The 21,135-nt window shown below is 51.4% G+C and overlaps 1 protein-coding gene across 2 annotated transcripts; it reads right to left on the reverse strand.

The window, feature by feature from the left end:
* Positions 1-354: 354 nt before the first annotated feature.
* Positions 355-14,880, reverse strand: ANP32A (acidic nuclear phosphoprotein 32 family member A). 2 transcript variants are annotated; one of them, XM_066634736.1, is made up of 7 exons: positions 14,629-14,880; positions 7,183-7,332; positions 6,864-6,986; positions 4,600-4,798; positions 3,649-3,746; positions 2,754-2,823; positions 355-1,931 (listed from the first exon to the last, which is right to left on the reverse strand). In XM_066634736.1, the coding sequence occupies exons 1-7, from the start codon at positions 14,680-14,682 to the stop codon at positions 1,870-1,872; spliced, it is 756 nt and encodes a 251-aa protein (XP_066490833.1). In that variant the 5' UTR covers positions 14,683-14,880; the 3' UTR covers positions 355-1,869. The 2 variants fall into 2 exon arrangements, with proteins under 2 accessions (XP_066490833.1, XP_066490832.1); XM_066634735.1 differs by lacking the exon at positions 14,629-14,880 and adding an exon at positions 14,199-14,622.
* Between the last annotated feature and the right edge of the window lie 6,255 nt (positions 14,881-21,135).

Genomic DNA, 21,135 nt, shown 5'->3' on the forward strand with positions numbered 1-21,135 from the left:
GCCTCAGTGGAAACCACCAGAGCTCCTCTGCTCCCCAGACAGACGGCTGCAAGCCTGGGCTCAGCCAGACCCTGGAAGTGACCATCCACTGGACCCAACCAGAAAGAAGTCCACCTGGACCATGTTTCCTTCCCCGCCAGCTGCCAGGCAAGTGCCCCTCATGGGATTCTGTCCCCCGTCAGCACCAGCTGCACAAGTGTCTCCATTTAACTAATTGTCAAAGGATGCTGGGAGAAAAACAACAACATGGAGTTCATTACAAAGAGGGATGGGGTGGTGGTGGTTTGACTCTCGAAGTCAGCGGTGGATTCCCATGTGACTCATTTTACTCCAATAAGCTACATGAAAAAAAAATTGTATAAAAAGATTTATTGAAATTCATCAATGACAAACAAGACATAAAACTCAAAAGTTTGGCTTGGGGGCAGAGCGGGGGAAAGAAAGGGTGCATTTTTTTTCCTTTTGTTTTTATACACAGATGAAATATTGACTAGGAAATACAAGCACTTCTAATGCTATTTTTAAAGAGGGATATGAAATTAAAACTGTACATTCAACTAGATACTTTGCAGTCAACTTTAATGACTCCCCAACTAGGTAAGAAAATACAACTTTTTGTATTAGCATTCCGTGCTTGAGTGTATGAAAAGAAACCTCCCTCAGCTAGACATGCTGCATTATCCCCTCCTATAGTCATTTAAAGGTTTGTAAAAATCTTCAAGGGTATCATAGAGCACAAGTGGAAACAGACTCTTGTCACTTAAAATATCAAGGAGGCGTTAATATATTTATATATAGTATTTTACAGACCAAAATAGTACACACCTTAGTTAAAAGGGTTCAAACATTTTTTTATTACAACTGTCAAATTCATTTCACCAGTTAACTCAGGAAATTAGGAACACTTTTTATATATATTTATAGAGAGTTCAGTGACTGCCGTTTACAGAGAACTTCTTCGGAGACCCTAAACAGAAAAAGCAGGGTACAGTCCATCAGGAATGGGAGCTCTGCAAGGGAACTGCCAAGCCCTTACACAGCCACCCATTCAAGACAACTTCCCCAGTGGGACCTCTGTCCTAAAATATTATGAGGGAAAAAAATTTAAGAATGAGGGAACCCCTTAAGCAGAGTTTTGCAAAGTCACCCCACAACCAATTGAAAAGGAAAATGATACAGGTGGAAAAATGATGTATTTGGTCACTATTTACAAAGAGTAAAGAAAAAGTCACCTACAGTAAGGGGAGGAGGGTTTTCTCTGACAACGGCAGTCATGCACAAACAGGCAACAAAGAAAACACTTTGTCAAGATGCCCTCTGCACCGGTGCTGCTGTGGCTGGAATGCTCTCGCTGCATCCAGAAGGGAGAAAACAGATACTTACAAGATGCCGAGAGACAGGCAACTTCCTTCACTTCCAAGGGCCGAAGAGAGCTCCACACCCCTCCGCTCAGACCCTTCTCTGCATCACCTGCTGGAAAGAATCTTGCTCACCTTTTTTCTTCTTTTTTAAAATAAACTTTAAAAAACCCAAAAAAGTGTCCAAAATGTTCCACTCCAAGAAGAAGAAACAAAAATGTCACAACGTGCTTTGCCTGGCATTTAACAAGAACTAATAACAGACACAAAAGGAAATTCTTCAGAAACAGAAAGTACAAGTGGCAGTTTTTCCTTTAAAAAAAAAAAGTTACTTTAGTTCCCTCCTCCACCCAATTATGCATTTCCCTCTCAATCCCACAGCAACATTACACTCCAGGGAGGGGAGGGGGGAGTCCGGAAGAGGGGTTGAAATACAGGGTAGAAACAGTCAAATCACAATAGGAAATTTTGTTTTGTTTTTTTTCCCCCGTTTCCAAAATAGATTTTGAGATTAATCATCTTCATCTCCTTCATCGTCAGCCTCTCGTTTTCTCTTCTCTCCCCTTTCTTCTTCTGCAAAAGAAATCACAAGCTGGGTTATAACTCCCCAATATGTTGTCAAGGCATACAATGAGGTATATGTCTACACAGGTGACTTGTCCATCCCTGCACTAGTTTGTTACAAGTTGTGCACGATGAAACTCTCTTTTTCACGTTGCCAGTATTTGAGGCCTTGTACTCTTAAGGGAAATCTTTGAAGGGCACAGGTCAAGTTCATCTTAGTTTTGAAGCAGGAAAGGATCACTCAGTAACTCATTTTACCAGAGGGCCTGTTTGGCGAGGTGGAGTGCAGTTTTCTGGTTCATAAACTAAAAGGGAAATAAAATTTTTAAAGCCCCACCCCCAGCACAAGGAACGCATCCTTGTTAACTTCCAAGACCCATGGAATACTGAAGGTTTCAATTGGGAGGGAGGGAATTCGCTGGATCAAGCCCCTCACAGCTTAAGTATGCTGGATAGGGAGGGAAGGAGGGTTGTGGGGGAGAGGAATGTATGAGAGGAACTCTAATCCTCATCCCCAAACTATATGGGGATCCCTCTGTGCCTTCCCACTCTCTAGAAACCTCTCCTGCTGTGTTCTATACCTGCCAACCCCAAGCATGTTCTCTTGCTACATTCTCAGCTCCAAATAGCACTGCAAGTTTTCTGTTTGTACAATATGTTGAGTTTTAGGTACTTAAAAAATTACAAATAGAATCACTGCTGTTGCTACTACAGGGTCCCTGTACCATAATGGTCCCCGTTCCATGAGCCCCATCAGCAACACATCTGTTAAGCTTACAAGCAATTTTTTCTGGTCCATATTTGGTTTTCCTTATTTAGTCCTGTACTTACCAGCCGCCGCCTCCTCTTCCTCCTCCTCTTCATCATCTACTTCACCATCATTATAGCCTTCTTCATCTTCCTATGGAAGACAGCAAGGGAGAGAGCAGAAAAATCAAGTTTGATCCTTGTCCAAGCCTCCTTCAAATGGGCAAAGCTAAGAAGCTTTGAATGCCTATAAGCATATTTGCCTTAGGGCCAGGGTATTTGAGAGACCGCCTAGTTCTGTACAATCTGGTTCATCCCCATAGGTCATTGGAGAAGGGTCTTCTGCAAGTGCTGTCACCTAGGGAGGTGCGAGGGGTGGCAGCAAGAGATAAGGCCTTCTCAGCAGTGGTACCAACATTATAGAACGCCCTCCCTCTTAGCTTACAAACTGCTCCTTCCTTGGAGACCATCCAGTGAGGCCTGAAGAATTCTTTTTTAGACAAGCCTTCTGAGTTTCTGGCCTTTTAAACAACTTTTAATGGCTTGGTTCCTTTTATAATGGCGATTGCTGCTGCTTGGTTTACTGTACCAGTGTTTTGTTGTTTTAGATTGATTTAATTTTAACTTATTGTATGACTTCAATGGGAAAGCTAGACTTGCCAGTTACACTTTTGGGGGAAGAAGATTCCAGAACGCTGTGCCTGCCACGGAGAAGTCCCTCTCCCAAGCAGATGTTCAGCAGACTTTCAAGGACAGCAGCTGCATTTGCAAGTCAGCCTCCCTAGGAGAGCTTATTGGGTGGGTAGAGACTCATGTGGCAACAGCCAGGCCAAGAGTTGGCCAGGCCAGGCAGCTGTGGCCAGGTCTGCTTGAGACAAGCACAGGTGCAGCCGGCACACTGGCCAAAGCTGGACCAACACACTGTGGACCACAGCAGTCCCAGCTGTGCTCTGTCACCCTCCATTCACAGGTGTCTTACCTCCTCCTCCCCACTGACGTCTTCCTCATCACCTTCCTCCTCCTCATCCTCCTCTTCCTCATCTTCTACTACCTGAGCATCTTCGTCGTATTCTTCTTCTGCAGCAATAAGAAGCACAACTGCCAGGTCAGAGTCTGGATTTGCACTGCAGGGATTAGGCCAGCTCAACCCTGCCCTCTTGTGGTCCAGCTCCTGTGCAATTTAGGCAGCAGCCTGACAGGCAGAGGAAGCTTTTTCATGCTATAGGGAAACAGCAGTGCGGGTGGGGGAGTCACCTGCTGAATTCCTGTGCGTTGGCCTGAAAAGTTTCTCCCGGCAACTCTTTCAAGCATCAAGTGTGTGTAAGGGAGAGCTGGGAAAGACCAGTCTAGCTCCTGGGATAACTCAACTACTAGGTCCTTGCATCACCAGCCTTACAGAACCACCCAGAAGAATCCACCCCAGGCCACAGTAAAGTACCATTTAGCATTTATAAAGGGAGCTGTAGAGCAGAAATCAGGCCCCCAATCTGTTCCCACATCTGTGTGGGAAATCTGACACAACTGCCCCCCCCCCCCCGCCTACCAAAGTCAGAGGCCTCAGGCACACTGCAGCCTAGTGATGCAACAACAGCTCAAATTCCAGTGGGTTCACCCACAGCACAGTGAATGTTGAAGTGCTGACACTAAAAGTCTGTGGATTTGCCTGCCTGCTCTAGCTCTTCTTGCTTTTGTCTGCTCCAATGCCCACCCCCTTCTGGTAATCAAAAGATTCTGGGGTCTGCAACATCCAGTGGCAGCAACTTTCACACTCCAACCAAATCCCTTTTCACTCTCTGAACTCTGATCCTGCCACCATTAGGGCAAGCAGAAGATCTGTCTGTTATCAATATCAAAAGGGTTGCAGCAAATTTGGCATACCAGCTGCGTGAGGATATTTGCTTATACAAAACTAAGAAACAGATCAACTGACCATCTTCATCTTCGTCCTCATCCTCAAGGCCTTCCACGTAGCCCTCAGCGTCCGAATCAGGCGCCTCTTTGTCGTCCCGGTCGTAGCCGTCCAGGTATGTGAGCTGTGGGAGGAGCTTGAAAACGTTGTCTCTGTAGTCGTTCAAGTTGGTGACCTCACAGTTGAACAGGTCTAAACTCTTCAGGTTTTCTAACTTTTCCTGGAAGGCAAATGAGGGGATGCAGGCCCGTCCCCAGACACACATCAGTCAAATCTCCCCAGGCTCCCCACATCAACCAAAAAAAAGCATTAAAAAAATGCAAAAGCAGGAGGCACTTTTGGATTCCGTGAGTAAAAATCCAGGGATAACTGAAGCACTCCAAGGATCAGCGATCTGGTTGGGACACCAGGCTCCTCTGTGAGCAGCATGCTCCAAGTTCCGGGAAGCACAGGTGTGTGTCACAGAGAGGGGAAGAGTCCTACTGTGTGGAAGCCCTACCCTGAGGAAGCTTCTCCCCCCTTCGCTTCCTGGCCACATGCAACACCCAGCAGCTGGCCACCAGAGGGCGCCTCAGGCACGTGACCATTTCCGCAGGTAAGCCGCTGGCTATGCCAATGCCATTCGCAGCAAGCGCCCAGGAAGGACTGAGAAAGGGAACACCAAAGGAGCATTTCCATGGCTGTCTTAGCCTTTAATCGCACCCTCTCTGTTGTCAGTGTGAAAAGCTAACTTTTACCAGATGGCAAAAAGAGGGGATGCAACTGGAGTTAAGGGGGATTTGAGACTTTTCCCAAACTTTCAGAAACACACATTGCAGCCTGCAGCCTGATGCTTACTTGTAGCCGAACATGCTGAAAACAACACTTGTGTTTCCCACCAGTTATTATTGCTCACACCGATATGGACAAAATGAAAGATGCAGCTTTGGAAACGGTTAAAGTCATTAAGGTTAAAGTGTTTCTCCCACCCTATCCAGGTGGATTGCAAGAAGGTCCATTTTATGTCATTCTTGCAGAAACCCTGCAAGGCAAATCTAAAGTTCTCTGTAAATGGCAGTCACTGAAATCACTATGAATATATACAAAAAGTGTTCCTGCAACTGTGCTTTAGCGCCTTGGAAGTGCCACCACTGTTGCAAGGACAGTCCCAGTTGTCCCTCCAGCACCACCGATGGGAGCAGCCCTTTTCCCTTGTAGTACCTAAAGCACACCCACACAAGCCCCGGCCCCTCCCTCCAGTCCTGCTGGGACCCAGTCCGACTGGATTTCTGCAGGCTCTGAAGTCTTGCCAGGCAGCAGTAGAGATCCCGGCTCCTATACTGCCTGGGGCCAGGACCACAAAATGCCACTGCCCTAAGGAGAATGCACCCCCCACTGGTCACGGCTAGGGGCCCTGTGAGGGCCAGAGGAGGCCACACACAAAGTTGTTGTTAGGCCTTTGGTGGGCCTTAAAACCTCACTTCCAGTTTCATCACCAGAAGTGATGTTTTAAGGCCCTCTGGAGGCCTTAGGAGGCCTTGTGAGGGCCAGGAAGGTTGTGCATGGCCTCCCTAGCCCTCAGAAGACCTCCAGATGGTGAGGCTGGCAGGGGGCAGCCCAGAGTGATGAAAGGAGGTGTGCATGGCCATGGCAACCCTGAAGGCATGGCACCCAAGGGCATTCCCCCCTTCCCGCCCCAGGTACACCAGTGCCAAGCAGTTTGTATTCTGCTCCCAGCTGAGGAGGGCAAGCAGGGTCTGGCTCTCATACTGTGCTCCTGAAGCCCTTGAAGGAACAGTTCCCTAAAGTGTCATCCACTCCAATGGTGCTACAGAATCAACAAAAGCACAGCAATTTAAAAAAAAACAAAAACCTGCAGCAGCTAGAAGAGACATGAAGAGAACTGGGGCTGCACAGCAGCCAAGAGCAAACACTGAAGCCCCATGTGCAGATCTGGCCATCCACAAACTTGCCACAGGCAAGCCACTCTCCTACCACCACTGCCTGGCACCCCCTGCAGTATGGGGAGCCAGGAAGCTTGCAGTAGGTTACTGAGAGACTGTCAAGTGCCTGAACATTGTTTTGTTTTTGCCCTGTAGTAGGGATGTCCCTACAGGGCTCAATGCAAGGATGGCCCGAGAGATTCAAGGGTTCAAGAAGAGGTGCTGAAGGTGCTCCCACAATACTTCTGGGGTATTCAGAATGCACCAGGCAAGACATCCTCCAGGCCAATCACAGAAATTCGTGGAGGTGAAAAGAAGAGCACATCAAACGTGTGGCTCGTAGCAAGCTCTGCTCACGCTTACCAGAGGCTCTATTGTACTGAGATCCTTTATCTTGTTGCCGCTTAGATTTAGATGCGTGAGATTCGGACATTTTTCAGCCAATACTTCCAGTCCTCCTGAGATTCTGTTGTCACTTAACTCAAGCTGAGAGGGGAAAACGTTGACCCAATTTTATTATCAATTCAAACATGTAAAGTATAAACAATATTAAGAAATTGTGCTGCAGCGGAATAGATCTAATGCCATTAAAAATTACAAATAATGAAGGACCAAACAGTCTGTTTTAACCTTTGTCACAAGGAAACCAATACATTTGTCAAGGACAGGCCTCCCTAAGTACCTTCTTAAGTTTGTTTAACTTTGGTAAGTTTGCAACTGAGGTGAGGCCGACGTTGATTGTACTTAAGAATTCCAGCTCTTCAAACTCATCTGTGAGGCCTTCGATCTTGCCTTCATCTGACCTACAGTTGTCAAGAACAAGTTCTTTAACCTGGAAATACAAACGAAAGGAAAAGGAATTTGGGGTTGAGGAGTCTTCCTTGGCACCCATTTGCATGCAGGCCATTATCTGCTAGCAAACAGCGGCCTTCTGTTCCAGCTGTGATCTCTCCTAAACTGTTACTGGGAAGGATTCTGCTGATCACTCGGTCAGCACCCAGTGAGCTGAGCTCGCTTTCACAGAACTCCCAAGACCCACTCACACTATTCTTATCAATTCATTGTTAACTTCAGGCTGCAGCGAAGTGACTATAAAAGCAACAATCCATGATTGACGCACATCAGGGAATTCAAAGCCCCACCACAGATAGCTAGCGGGCGTAGCAGTGAGAGGGCTGGACCTGGCCTGGAAAGACCCAAGTTCAAATCTTTGCTCAGCTATGAAGCCTACAAGCTCAGACAGCCTGGACCACACTCTGGCCTGGAAGCGTGGCACTACAATGTCAGGCGCTGGTTGAGGACCGCTGCTGGAGGGATGGAGAGGCATGACTCAGACTCAGTTGCATCCCCTCTTATGCAAAGTCCCTGAGACGGAAACAAAGCCAGCAAGGATGTCAGTTCCACCAGGTTTCCAGTCTGTCAAATACCCAATTCTACACACAGCACCCATCTGGGTACTAGGGACAAAGCAGGATTTTTTTGGGGGGGGGAGGAAATCCAATCAATTCCCTGGCTGTACACCGGAGGCTGGAACCTTCACAGAAGTGGGGCTGCTCGGTGATCACCCCCCCTTCTTTTGAGATGATGCACAAGATGCTTTTGGTCTCTCCCTCCGAGTCCCAATTTGGAGTCCCCCCAAGGTGAAGGTTCAGCAATGAACCACCTCCTCTGCCCCTCAAGGGCTTTTTCCCTTTTGCTTCCACATTCACAGGACAGCAGGGAGTGCACTTCTAAGACAAATTGCTGGGGGGTGGAGGGGAGGCAGCCAACAGCTCCAAGTATCTTGCAGGAATCCGATTCTCCTTTCAGAGTACAGAGGGAGCCCCTCCCATCAAGACAAGCAGGAAGAGCCTCTGGGGAGCCAGATGACTGGAGAGCTGCATTCTGCAAGCCAGTAGGCGGCTCCTTGCTTGCTCAGCAAAAGGACAGCAGTGCAAGGGGAACCAGCAGTCCCAGCATAGAGGCAAGGACTGAACAGCAAAGCAGTGATGTCACTGAGCACAGAGCCATCAGCCACTCACCTGCCCAGCTTGGGTGAGGAGCCATTTGCCAAAGGGCCCAAACACTCTCCCCCTACTCACTTTCTCCAGCCACAGGGGGTCAGAATCAGGGCTGAGGTGCAGCAAATGATGTGGGCAGCTAAAACAAATTCTGCCCCACTGACCAGGCAAGAGGCTTCTTTTGCAGGGTGTCGTACACTTGGTCTTACTCCCAGGGTTTTGGGGTGCATGTCGTACACTTGGTCTCACTCCCAGGGTTTTGGGGTGCTCAGAGTTGTTGGTTCTGAACCATAGAGCCCTCAAAGATCCCTGTTCGGTAGTACTGCCACCACCCTGTAAGAGCCATTGCCTCAGTCCAGGGAAACCGAGACCCTCTAGGCTTAACTATATCCCTTGTAGGCACTGAGCACTTTCTTTACTTAAAGTCTCAGTCCTCAAGTTTCTAGTCCACAATGAGGATTTTTGGTAGCTTGCTGAACGGCTAGGCAGGATTCTGAACCTTTGTCCCCAGCAGACAGTGGACCAACATGGTAAAAGGATTTTTACTTTATTAAGTACATAGGGTTACAAAAAGTTACAAAAGGCAGCAAATGCTAGAGGCATAAAAACTTCTAGGAAACATATCAGCATAAAATAATAAAGCTAACTGGCTATCTCTATTATTTCCTAACGCTCACCTGGGTCAGCTTCTTTTGTAGATCCTCAGCCCCAGTTACCTATGGGCTACATGGTCCTGACGGGGCAGGATGTGCACCCACCACCTATCTCACCCAGAGACAAGGAACAAAGACCAAGACAAAGGGCCCAAGACATCCCTTTGGGCTTTGTTCTTATACTTCCCCGGCTACCAGGATGGGGTGACTCTGTACTCATTTCAAACTGCCCAATCAGAACACTTGGGGCCAGAATCTTCTCGAAGTGGGGCTGGATGCTAGTCCTCCTAGTTCTCCCCCTCCCCACTGGAGACTCCTGGGCGCCTCTCTGGCTACTGAGGTGCTACATTTATCGCCTTTCATGAGTTGTAAATTCCTTTCAGCTAGGATTCAAGCCACTTCTATGTTACTGGGTTACTTTGGTTCAGGCTTTGCAGTGCTACTAGGCCTGAACTGCACATATTCATGACACAGGGCAACTGTGGGAACTGACAGACCTCATGTCTCCCTCTCATCTTTGGAAACTGAAAAGAATGCTGAGGCCCAAGCAGGAAGAGTTGTGGGGAAATCATGCTGCTGCACCCAGCCTCAGGCCAGGAGACTTCCTGCTTGGATTCCAGAGTCCCAGCCACCCAAGACTGTTTGTGGCAGCCAGGCAAGCACCAGAAGCTCTCGTACCTGCTCCACCAAGCCAAAACCTTCCACAGCTGCTGTGCACAACAGAAGGCAAATCTGCCTGAATTCAGGCACTCAACACCATTCAGCTCTAGCACTGGAAGAGAAACCAAGATGAACTGCAGACCAGACAGAAGCTCTCTCTGGAATACGTTCTGGAAGCAAAGCGGCACTTTCATCTCCTGCAGCAACACGCATCCTTGGACATGCTAAAAGCCTGCTTGTTGCACCACGACATTTCACAGGCAAGAGCTGACATCATTCCTCTGCTACAGAGGTCTTCGCCTAAGAGCATTCTCCTTGACAGTTAGCAGGGCATGGCCAGAGGAGACCAGAAAGCCAGTCTCTACACCACACCCATGTGTCAGACTTCATGCTGGTGGGACGTACTTCCTGATATATGTATTTTTTACTAGGACTCCAATATACATATTTTTTTACCATGACTTTGGCTAACCAAAAGCAAAACAGCAGTCCGAAAAGGGTGAACTCAGATGCAGGAGGGCACATGCACAAGAGTGACCTTGACATTAGAGGTCAAATCTGCAGATCAGTCTACTTAGAAGCAAAAAACGTCGGTTACCACACACAATGGGAAATCTTGTTGATCTACTAAAAATCATCCAGAGATCAGCCAGCAGATCCACCTCTGCCCAACCCTGTCCTAGAAGCCATTTCTCTCTCAACAAAAGAACAGCATTCCCTGCAGAATTATCCAAGCACATCCTTTCTTCTCCTGTCTCAGGTTGCAAAGATGCCCCCTTTAACCAAAGCCAGGGTGATATTCCTACAGCCATGTGAAGAACGAGGGTTGCCTTCTGTACTGGGATTCTGGTTCCACGGTGGCAACCAGAGCTCCTTAGGCACAAATTTGGCCATGGTCATGGGGGGGGGGAGAGGAAAGGAGAGTGCTGGTGGCCATGGCAAGATGCAGGTGCCACCCCCTCTGTGAAGCATACGTTTGCTCCCTAGCCCCCTACTTCCTGAGCACTGCACTCCACAATACTGATGACACAGAGACACCAAGACCTGGGAGAGAGGCTGTGGAAAGCCAGCACACAGGGATGTGTTTACCAAACCGGCCTGCTGGTCTTTGAATACCCAGGAAACACCCTCTTTGAGCTGCCACTTCTTTCTCTGGGACAGTCAAGGCACAGAGGCATGGCGTTCTAGGAACCACCTTGCCCAACGCAACTGGACCCTCTCTGGCGCTCCCGGGTTGATTGTTTGCAGGACAGAAGCACTTCACAGCATGCTTAGCATTTCTTCCATTTGTCCCAAAAGGGTAAGCTATCAAGCCCCATGACAACTGACCCAATTTGATTTGAACCCAATTCATCTGGAGGCAACGTCTTTCCAGAAACAAGACAAACCACAAGCTTCGCAATGCTGAAATGCACCTTTTGAAAACAAGAAGTTCTGTCAATGGAAACCATCTGCTGCAAACTGACCTATTCACAGACCTATTCATAAACTGGCTAAAGAAATCAACATTCTCCCATGCAGCCATTTCTGCCCAACGTTGCATATACACAACAGGGACCAAATGTGTACACCTGTGGGCCAGGCAGAAATGGGTTAAGTTAGTCACCAACCACTCACAAGCCACTTAGGAGGAAAAGAGGGGTAAAGGAGAAAAATAGAGGTTAAGGAAGCAGATAAGCCACCCCAAACTCCTGACCACAAAAACACACAGCTGTGCAATGCTTAAGTTTGCTGTAATCCTGTGCTGGCACAAGCTAGTCCAAGGAGAGAGAGTCTTTACCTTGCCTTCAGGCAGAATAGAAATAATTAAATAACATAATTGTAACTTTCTGGATTTCAAATGGTAACAATGATAGTCTAGTTTTATATTCAGCCCATCTGGGACAGGGGTCCAAAAATCTGAGTGTAAACTGGTGACAGGTCAAAAATGATGGTTGCCACAACTCTTCCTTCAAGGGGGGGAGGGAAGTTCCCTGTCCATGACCACACACTGATGGGCACCTCTGAAATGCAGCATTAAGTCAAGGACAAATGTCAGTTCCAACTCCAGGAGGAAGGCAAGGATCATCCCTGCAATCATCAGGGGGTACTCAGGGGCCCTTCCCCAGAGGCAGATTCACTTTGGCCAGCAAGTGTTTGGGCACTCGTGATGATGGAAGAGCCAACTGACAAGAGACCAAAAAGGCCTTGCTTGCCGGCAGCCCCTTTTTAATCCAGAGGCCAGTTGAACTGCTACACCTTTGATAAAGGGCGTCTGCTGCAAGCCTTCAAGATCACCAGACTTAAGAGCTGAAAAGTAAGCAGCTCTTACAGGGCAGAAGCAGTTCTACATTTACAGGGCACTCCTGTTCCCGAAATTGGTGGCATTCGGACACAAGTCTGCAAACAGAGCAACTGACAGCCAGGCTGCACCTGAAATGCAGCATTTGGAGTTCCCCCTGAAGGCACAGGATGCCAAATCAGGTACAACACTCAGCTGTGCTTTTGTGCACAATCACCCCTTGTCTTCTTGTGGGATCCCCCAATTCAGGGAGGATTACACTAGAATCTCCACTAGTACTAGTATCTTTCCTCTCTAGCTCGCGATGACTCCATGTGCGTCATTTCCGTTCTTGCAGACCCCACCTGGCCCTCCCCCAAGGCCAGAACATCACCCTCTTGGCACCCATTTGCCTGGAAGGGACCCGTCTCCTCTGGGACCCGTTTGCGGCCTGTGTCTCTGCAGAGAAGAGCATCCACAAGACGCACTTGAACGCCGAGTTAGGAACTTGGTGTGGGGCAGCTCAGCACCTGCACCAGCAAAGGGCCGGCCACACTCCCCGCAAATCCACTGCACTCCACAGGCACAGGCTGGACTGATGGGGGCACCTGGCTGCAGAGCAGAGCCCCCTGGTGGCGTAGCTGGAGTGGGGGCAGAGCGCTCAGCAAGGTGGGCAAGAGGCCCCTTCCTTCAGAGCCATTCCCGTACCGCTTGCCCCCGCTGCTGAGCCTCCCACCGGACCTGCTGCTCTGCCCCCTCCAGCTACGCCACCGGAGCCCTCTGACGAAGCGACGCGTACCCGACCGGTGCTTCCAGCGGGCTCCAAGGGGCAGGCCTGGGCAAGGCGCTTCTCCGGCCCGGCTGACCAGGTTCAGCCGCCGGGATAAACAGCTCTGCAGCCACGCGGGCCTTTCCGAGGCGGCCCGTTCCTCCCGCAAGCAAGACTGCCCCCGGCGTCGCCCGCACAGCCCGCCCCGCTGCCCTGCGGAGCCGCCCCGACGGAGGGCCATCGGGCTGCCCGGCCCCTCCGCCCGCTCCCGACGCCAGGCGCAGCCGCGCGTCTCTGCACGTCTGAAGGGCGGCCGGGCTCGCCCCCGCCTCCCCTCCTGCTGAGCCCGCGGCAGCAGCGACAAAATGGCAGCTCCAGAAGCGGCAGGCATGGCGGGCTCGCGGAGGAGGGAGCGGGGAGCGCCCGGGCCTGGGCCCGCCTCCCTCTCCCCGGGCCCGCGATGGGCGGAGGACGAGGCGCTGCCCCCACCAGCTCGGGCGTCGTGCAGGGCTGCCTGCGGGAGGGCGCCGCCTGCAGAGCCCTCCGGCCCCCGCCGCCCCGCTCGGGAGTCTCCGCGCCGCCCGGTCCTCCCTCCGCCGTGCAAAAGATGGCGCCGTGTCCTACTTCGGAGCCAGTGCGCGGCTGGCGCGCCCGGAGGGGCGGGAGGAGGCGCTGCGGCGCTCCGGGGCTCGACTCGCAGCGGCCCGCTCCGAATCCCCACGAGCGCCAACGGGGAAGGGGCGCCTGCTGCCGCGGCCAGGCCGAGCCTCCGCCGGGCGCCGCGTGCAGGAGGGGGTGGGGGGGGCGGCCGGCGGATCGCAGGAGTCACGACCGCACCGCGCCCTCCGCAGGCGGGGGTCAATGCGCGGAGGGCCCGCGGAGGAGGGACGCACGCGGGACAGACGGCGGCCAGGCGGGGGAAGCGCCAAGAAGCCTGCGGGCCTGCCCTCGCCCTGGGCTGGGGGCACGTCCCCGGCCGTTTCCTGGAGCGGGCAGCCAGTTGGGGAGCAGAGGCCGCCCGGCCCGGCCCGCAGCGGCGCCCTTAATTTCTCCTTGGCGGGACCGGGCGGGTGGGGTGGTGGGGCGCGCAGCCCCCTGCCCGGCGCGTCCTCTGCGCTCGCAGGGCGGCCCGCCAAAGCGCTCCTCCGCGCCCGGACAAAGTTTCGCGGCTCTTCAGGCGGCCCGGCCTCCCAAGCGCGGCCGCGGAAGGCGGCAGAGGAGCCGGCGGGCGGCGGATCGGAGCCCGACCTCGGAAGGAACGCGGACCTCCCGGCCTCCGCCGAGCGTGGCGGCCCGGGAGGCGGAGAGAAAGGGCGCGTTCATGAGACGAAGTTGCAAACATGGCTCCCCAGTCACCTCGCCAGTGCACGGCGGCGCCCGCCCCGCTCTCTGCCCGCCAGCCCCGGGCGTCCGGGACGCGCCGTCGACGAAGTTCTCTTCGCCCGCCGGCCGTCCAGCAGCGGCGCCCACGACGGCGCCGAGCCTCCTGCCCGCGCTCGGGGCGGCCGGCAATAAGGCGGAGACTTTCCCGCGGAGACCGGAGCGCGTGGGGGACGGTTCCGCGGGCTTCTCCCGCCCCCCTTCAATCGCCGGACGGGCGCGGACGCGTGCGCGGCGGGGCAGCCCCATCCAAGTGTGGGGGCGCACCGAGCCGCGCGGCTCAAGGGCGGCAGCAGCGCCCGCGACGGCAGCTGGCACGGACGGCGCCGCCTCTGCCGCGCTCCCGCGACTCGCCCCTCCGGCGCGTCCCGCTCCCGGCCACCCGCCCGGCCCCTGCCCGGCTCACGTCGGAGGGCGTCCGGTTCCGCAGCTCTAAGTGGATCCTCTTCTTCATGTCCATGTCCGATGCGGCGGCGGCGGCGGAGGCTCGCTCCGTCCCGGCCGGGCTCCTCCTATCGCGGCACCGACGCCGGAGCCGCCCGCCGCAGCCAGCCCGCGACCCCCGCCCACCCCGGACCGCAGCAGGCGAGGGACCGCGAGCGCGCAACCAGCTCCGCTCGGAATCCCCAACGCGGCCGGCCAGCCCGCGCGCACACTAGCCTGATGGCTGCGGGGGCGGCGCTCCGGGAAGGAGCGACTGGCGGGCCGGCCAACCGGCGCCCGAAGGCGGCGCGCCGCGGCCAATGGGAGGCGGGCGAGGGCGGCGGGAGCCAATGGCGGGGCGCGGCGCCGTCGGCCAGGGGGACAGCCCGGCTGGGAGCAGCGAGCGGAGTAGTAGTCGGCGCTGGCTGCGGAAGGCGACGGACGGCGGAGAAGGTGGATGGCCAGCTGGGAGGGGCCCGCGAAGCGGTGGCGTAGCTAGCGGGGGGCGGAGCGCTCAGGCTGGCGGGGCGGCTCAGCGGGGCGGGCAAGCGGCGACTCCCTTCGGAGCCATTCCCAGCCGTAGGGCTCCGTTTTGCCCCCCCCGCCGGGAATGGCTCCAAAGGGAGGCGCCGCTGAGCCGCCCCGCTCCAGTGCCAGTTCTCGCCACTGCCGCGAAGACCGGAGCCTCCGTGTGCAGGCGCAGTCCATCTGTCTCCGAGCAGCAGTCACGGGAAGGGGCTGCGGTGGGAGCGGCGGGTGCTGCACGCTCCGGCATCGTGACTGAGCTCGCGTGTTGGCTCGGGGGCTCCGCTCCGTGGAAAGAGGGTGGACCAGGTGGCCCCTCTGCGGCCGGCCCTGGCTGCGGGGGGAGCGGGCCGCCCTCGGGGCAGAGGGGTGGCGGGCTGCGAGGTGGCGAGAGACGCCTGCTGGGGCGCAGGGGGGACCTGTCGGTGCGGAGCCCACGGTAGTTCCCCGAGGCGGTGGCGTAGCTGGAGGGGGGCGTAGCGCCTAGGATGGCAGGGGGCCTCAGCAGCGTGGGCAAGCGGCCTCTCCCTTCGGAGCCATTCCCGGGGGGGGGGACCCTGCTGAGGCTCCCTGCCAGCCTGAGCTCCTCGCCCCCCTCCAGCTACGCCACCGCTCCGAGGCTGCTGGAGCTGGGCGAGAAGAGGCAAGAGCGATGGGGGGATTCTCTGGGACCGAAGGAGCCGAAGAGGAGGCCATGAAACGCGGGCCTGAGAGCCCAAGCCTAGCCATGTCTACTCAGAAGTAAGTCCCATTCTAGTCCATGAGGCTTACTCCCAGGGAAGTGTGGACAGGATCGCAGCCTGAATTCAGAGCGGGAGCAGCAAAGACAGGGCGATGGAGTGGGAGGAGTGAGTGCAGGAGGGGTCCTGTGCAGTGGAGATGCGGTGGAGAGTCATCGTGGACGAGGACAGAGGGCTGGTGGGAGCAGCCTGGGGGCTGCAGTTGGAGAAATTGGCTAGAAGTGCTCCTACCTCCTGCAAATGTTGATCTTTCTTTCCCACTGCAAGGGGGTGTGGCTCCTGGAATAAGTAGGGTGGCTCTGGGGGCTGGGGCAAAGCCACATGGAGGGTGTGGGTGGAAAGGTGGGGGGAAGAAGACTTGCTGGCCCCAATATGGGGGAAAACTGGTGGCATCTTCTAAGATGAAATGCCTAAAAGGATCTCGGAAAGAAGATGGGGAACACTTGTTCTTGGCCACTAAGAAGTTGTGGTAGTAAATATACTTTCACATAGTTGAGGGTTTAATTATTTTTTTTATGGAAGAAAACGTCTGAATTATAGGCGCAGTTTTGTGAAGGCACAGACTGTCTAGGAGGCGTGTGCCGTTCTTGATAAAGAAATTGGACAAGCAACTATTTGGGAAGATAACTAGAGCCTGACGCCTTCTGAATTGAAATTGGTGTGTAGAGGGGTTCCCTTCCAGTGCCCTCCTTTTGAGGAAGGGGTTTGACTCGAAGCCATGCTGCAGAAAGGAGCACCCCCTGAGAAACCAGGGAGGGTATAGGCCACTTTGAAGCCAGAAATGAAGCAGGAAGGTCACTGTAGAATTTATGATGAGGCATTGGAAAAAGAGTGGGGGCAATAAGTATGAGGGGGGATTTTTTTTTCAAAACAAAATTGGGACTGAATGTTGGGCCTTGATGGAAAGTTTTGAACTGCAGAATAAAAAGGAGCATGGCAGAAATCGTTTACATAGAAGGAGCCTATAGAGTAGGAATAGCTGTAGAAGAGTCCAATCCTACGCATGTCTACTCAGAAGTAAGTCCCACTATAGTCATTGGGGCTTACTCCCAGGAAAGTGGATAGGATTGTAGCCGAAGTGTCATGTCTCATGCACTCACATGCCGGTGCTTAAGTATAAGTTTTGCAGATGTCCTTCTCTGCCATTTGCACCCAGATTAAAAAGAGAGACTCTCCATGAGCCAGTAAGAAATAAAGAAGTTGTTGAAATTCTTGTGGTGATGGCATTTTTCTCTTTCTCACACCCAGACTCTTTTGAGAGGGGTGTTGGAGATCCTGGCATGCAAGCAAGCAGTCTGGCCTTTGTTGGTTGACCTGGAGGCAGATGCCAATTGATGCCACCTTGTTTCAATTCTACTTCCTGAACAAGGTGGGGGTCTTTTCACTTCCACTGTTCCTCCCACCGGCCCCAAGGGAAGAAGAGAGGCCTCCTGCAAGAGGGGGATTTATAAGAGGGGGATTCTTGGTGCTTGCAGGCCCCCTTTCTTTGGAGGACTTTCTAGTATTCAAGCTGCAGAAATGATGTTTGTTTGATGTTGGGAGGATTGCATACCACACTGCTCTTACGTAAACATTGACATGTTGTTTCTCTTATCTTTAGGACAATCTCAATGTATGGCCTAAGCCTCTCCTCTTCTTTCCCAGGAAGTCAGGAAAGCCAAACATGACAGATCTGGTACTGGGATTGCCTGAGTTCTTGGGTTTCTTATAAGGCCCAAAATGTTGACTAACTGTGGAAGACTGGCTTTCTGTAGTTCCACTTGTGCCTGTCTTGGGTGCCAGAAAGATTGGTTGGGTGCAGGTTGTCTTTCAGTCTTTCATGTGACCAAATAGCATCCATGCTTTTCATGTGTGTCACATAACACCAATGCTTTGTCTTTCTAACTGGCAACATAAGCAGTTCTACCAGTCAGGGGCTGAATGTTCAGTCATGTGGAGGTGATTTTGGTATCGCAGCAGTGCCCCCTTCAAGGGAATACTTTAAGGGAGCTTTGAAGGCATTCTGGACTTTTTGACTCTTCTCACAGGAACAGCCATCATGAACCTCCTTAAGTCAAACCAAGAAGAAGACACAAACACAAAAAGAGCCTTCTTGCCTTTAAAAGGATACTTGAAACCTATTTGTTCCACCAGCCATTTGGGCTTTGAGAAGAATTGTTTGAGGTTAGTTGGAGTTGTGAGATCCAACATCTGTTTACTGTTTTTATCTGAGGTATTTTTCAGATAGCTTTTACATTTTTCACTCTGTCGCTAGCTGCCTTGAAACCATGATATGAAAGATAGGACTTAAGTGGAAATAATGGTCTCTTATTTTTGTCCAAGTATGAAGACTAAAGGAAGAAATGATGTGGTAAGTCACCCAGGCACACTTGCAAATTGGCTGCCATGTTTCATGATCCCAAGCGAGGAACTTTGGGAAGTTGGTAGCCTGTGAATTGGCTCTCAGAACCATGAGGGCATGTTATTTAGGGGTGCAACATTTACAGCCAGGAGACCAGAACAGTAGGCTGGGACCATGCTTCTGTGGTCAGCTGACTTGCCTGTACACACTAGTGCAAAGTACACAGCTGCCTTCAAGTCTTCCCTAGCTACTGCTGCTGCTATTTCTGCCTACCCTGATATGGAATCCCATAATAGTACAGTAAATATTCTGTATCAATTTTCAGCATGCAAAATGTTGTACAGTCTTCAGCTGCTGGGAATAAAGGTTCAGATTTCTACAGCATCTTGGAGGGTGTTTGGCATTAAATCCTGTTACTGCAAATGAAGGACTTGCAGTGTTGTCAGAAGACTTGGCATATTTGGTGGTGGGGAAACAGCTTTTCTCCTTAATCTTATGGGATGACCATGCTGCTTTATAAGATTCTGCTGTTTTTGCTTCTTTACAACCAGTGTTTTAAAATAACAGCTTTTAAGAAAGTGTGATCACACCAAAGTTCAGTGAGAAATAAAAATGGAAATGTCTGTCTTCTCCTGTATTGCAAGATTGTCAGACATTCCAAAGGGAAGGAAGAGCACGTACTCCTAAGTGCACTTGGCACTGTGTCCCCCACTGGCGCAGGCAGGTCCAAAAATGAAAGCACTCTTACGTTCTAACAACTGTTAATGGATTTCAGGCAGCAAGAGGATAATGGGGAAGAGCTTGCTCTCTGAACCCAGCTGCACTGGAGAAATGAAATGGGAATGGGGCTGACTTGTGGCTGCTAGAACTTTGTGTTGTATTGAACTTGATACCTTAGTGGGATTATACATAAAGAGACAAAAAGCTATAGTGAATCAATAATGAAAATCTGCTGTCAATATGAGCAGGGGGTCAGAATACTATACATAAAACACTGCACAACATGCAAATAGTGCTAAATTTCTGGTTTCAGAAATAACAAGTTGTATTTGTTATTAGCTCTGGTGCAACCACATTCAAACTTCTTTATATATTTGTCGACATTCCCAGTTCAGTGTTAAAGGAGATGTTTTAAAATCTAGTTTGTGTTCTAAGGGAATGTTTTTTAGGTGATTCCAATCTGATAAACTTAGACCAAAAAACAAGGGATAAATCAATGATGTCACTTCCTGTAGAGGAAGCTTGGCTTGTGGGCGTAGTTCTCATTACTCATCGTCTGTTCCCATGGGGTTTGTGGGAATCTGAATTGCTGTACTGAACACACTTTTCAGACTTGTCCTAGTATGGGAATCACTCATATGACTGACTGTTGGGCATCACTTTGGCCTGCTCCCTTTACCACTGCTTGGAGCACAGGGCCTTTTCTGTGGTGGCACCTTCATTGTGGAACTTCTCCAAAAAAACCCAGTTCTGATAAATGGTAAGTAATTTTAACTGAAAATCTTCTTTTATTCTCTTATTTTTACCCTCACTGTTCATTGTGCATTTTCCCATACTTTATTGATCCATTGTTTTAGAAGACAGCACTACTTGAAAGCATCACTGAAGTGATCAGAATTTCAAATCTCCATCACTAAAATCATGTTGATTTTTCCTTTTTAGAGCTATTGTGTTAATACCAAAGGCTATTTGTTGTGTTTCATATTGTTTTTATAATATAAATATTTCAGTTTTTACCCTTTAGTCAAATTCTCAAGACCGCTAACATTTCAAAACAATCACAATAAAATGTTTGTTTTAAAAAGGGGGAAAGACATAATAAAATGATTATTGAATAAAAGACATAATAAAATTATTTCTGGGCTGGGGCACCTCCCTTATGAGCGAGGGTTATAGTGTTTGGGGCTCATCAGTATAGAAAAGGCACTTGGGGGACATGATTGCGACGCAATAAAATTATGCAGGGGTTGGAAAAAATGCATAGAGGTATGTTCTTTTCCCTCACACGACACCAGAACCAAGGGACATCCCCTAAAATTGAGTGTTGGGAAAGTTAGAGCAGACAAAAGAAAATATTTCTTTTCTTCCAGTGTGTAATTAATCTGTGGAACTCCTTGCCACAGGATGTGGTGATGGCATCTGGTCTTGACACCTTGAAAAAGGTATCAATAGATTGAGGGAGGAAGAGTCCATCATGGGTTACAAGTCATGATGGGCATATTCGCAACTGCCTGGTTTTAGAAATGGGCTGCCTGAATGCCAGGTGCAAGGGAGTAGCACCAGGATGAAGGTATCTAGTTGTCTTGAGTGTTCTCTGAGGCATCTAATGGGCCACTGTGCAATATAGGAAGCTGGACTAGGTGGACCTTTGGCCTAATCCTGCAAAGCTCTTAATATACATTTTTTTCCCTGTGAACTGAAAATATTGCATCATCAATGTAAACTATGCTTTACAAAGAGTGAGAGGACAGGTGTCTGCCTGAAAGTAGAAGCAGGCTACCTCAGCAGGCCAGGTGCAAGCAACCTTGCCGTGTTGTGAGCTTCCTGAGGCATCTGTTGCGCTGCTGGGAGATGCAGGAAGCTGGACTAGTTGGGCCCCCTGTGGCCTCATCCAGCAGGGCTCTTCTCATGTTCTTGAAACAGCAGGTCAGCAAACAAAGTTAAATGGTAGTAGAGAGAAGGGGGAGGGCTGGAGCCTTTGCAAATAAGTGGCGGGCGCAGGCCACAGGAGTGGTGCCATGCTTGGGTGATGGGCAGGCGCTGACCTGGACTTGCAGAGTATTGCCCCCGTCCCAGCAGGAAGGTTACAAGGAGCAGTCTGCCTGTGCAGTGGGCGGGGAGGCAGGTCGGGGAGAGCCTCCCCACTGGAGTACTTTGGCAAGCG

The sequence above is a fragment of the Tiliqua scincoides genome, chromosome 8, assembly GCF_035046505.1.
Source record: "Tiliqua scincoides isolate rTilSci1 chromosome 8, rTilSci1.hap2, whole genome shotgun sequence".
In the NCBI taxonomy this organism is placed as follows: domain Eukaryota; kingdom Metazoa; phylum Chordata; class Lepidosauria; order Squamata; family Scincidae; genus Tiliqua; species Tiliqua scincoides.

Bases quoted from the DNA above. Each gene is read 5' to 3' on its own strand.
- ANP32A (XM_066634735.1), bottom strand. From the start codon at position 14,471: ATGGGGCTGCCCCGCCGCGCACGCGTCCGCGCCCGTCCGGCGATTGAA. The intron at 3,747-4,599 runs GTCAGTTGATCT...TTATTGCTGCAG, and splicing joins TGAGGACGAAGATGAAGATG to AAGAAGAATACGACGAAGAT. The intron at 2,824-3,648 runs GTAAGACACCTG...TGTCTTCCATAG, and splicing joins ACGTCAGTGGGGAGGAGGAG to GAAGATGAAGAAGGCTATAA.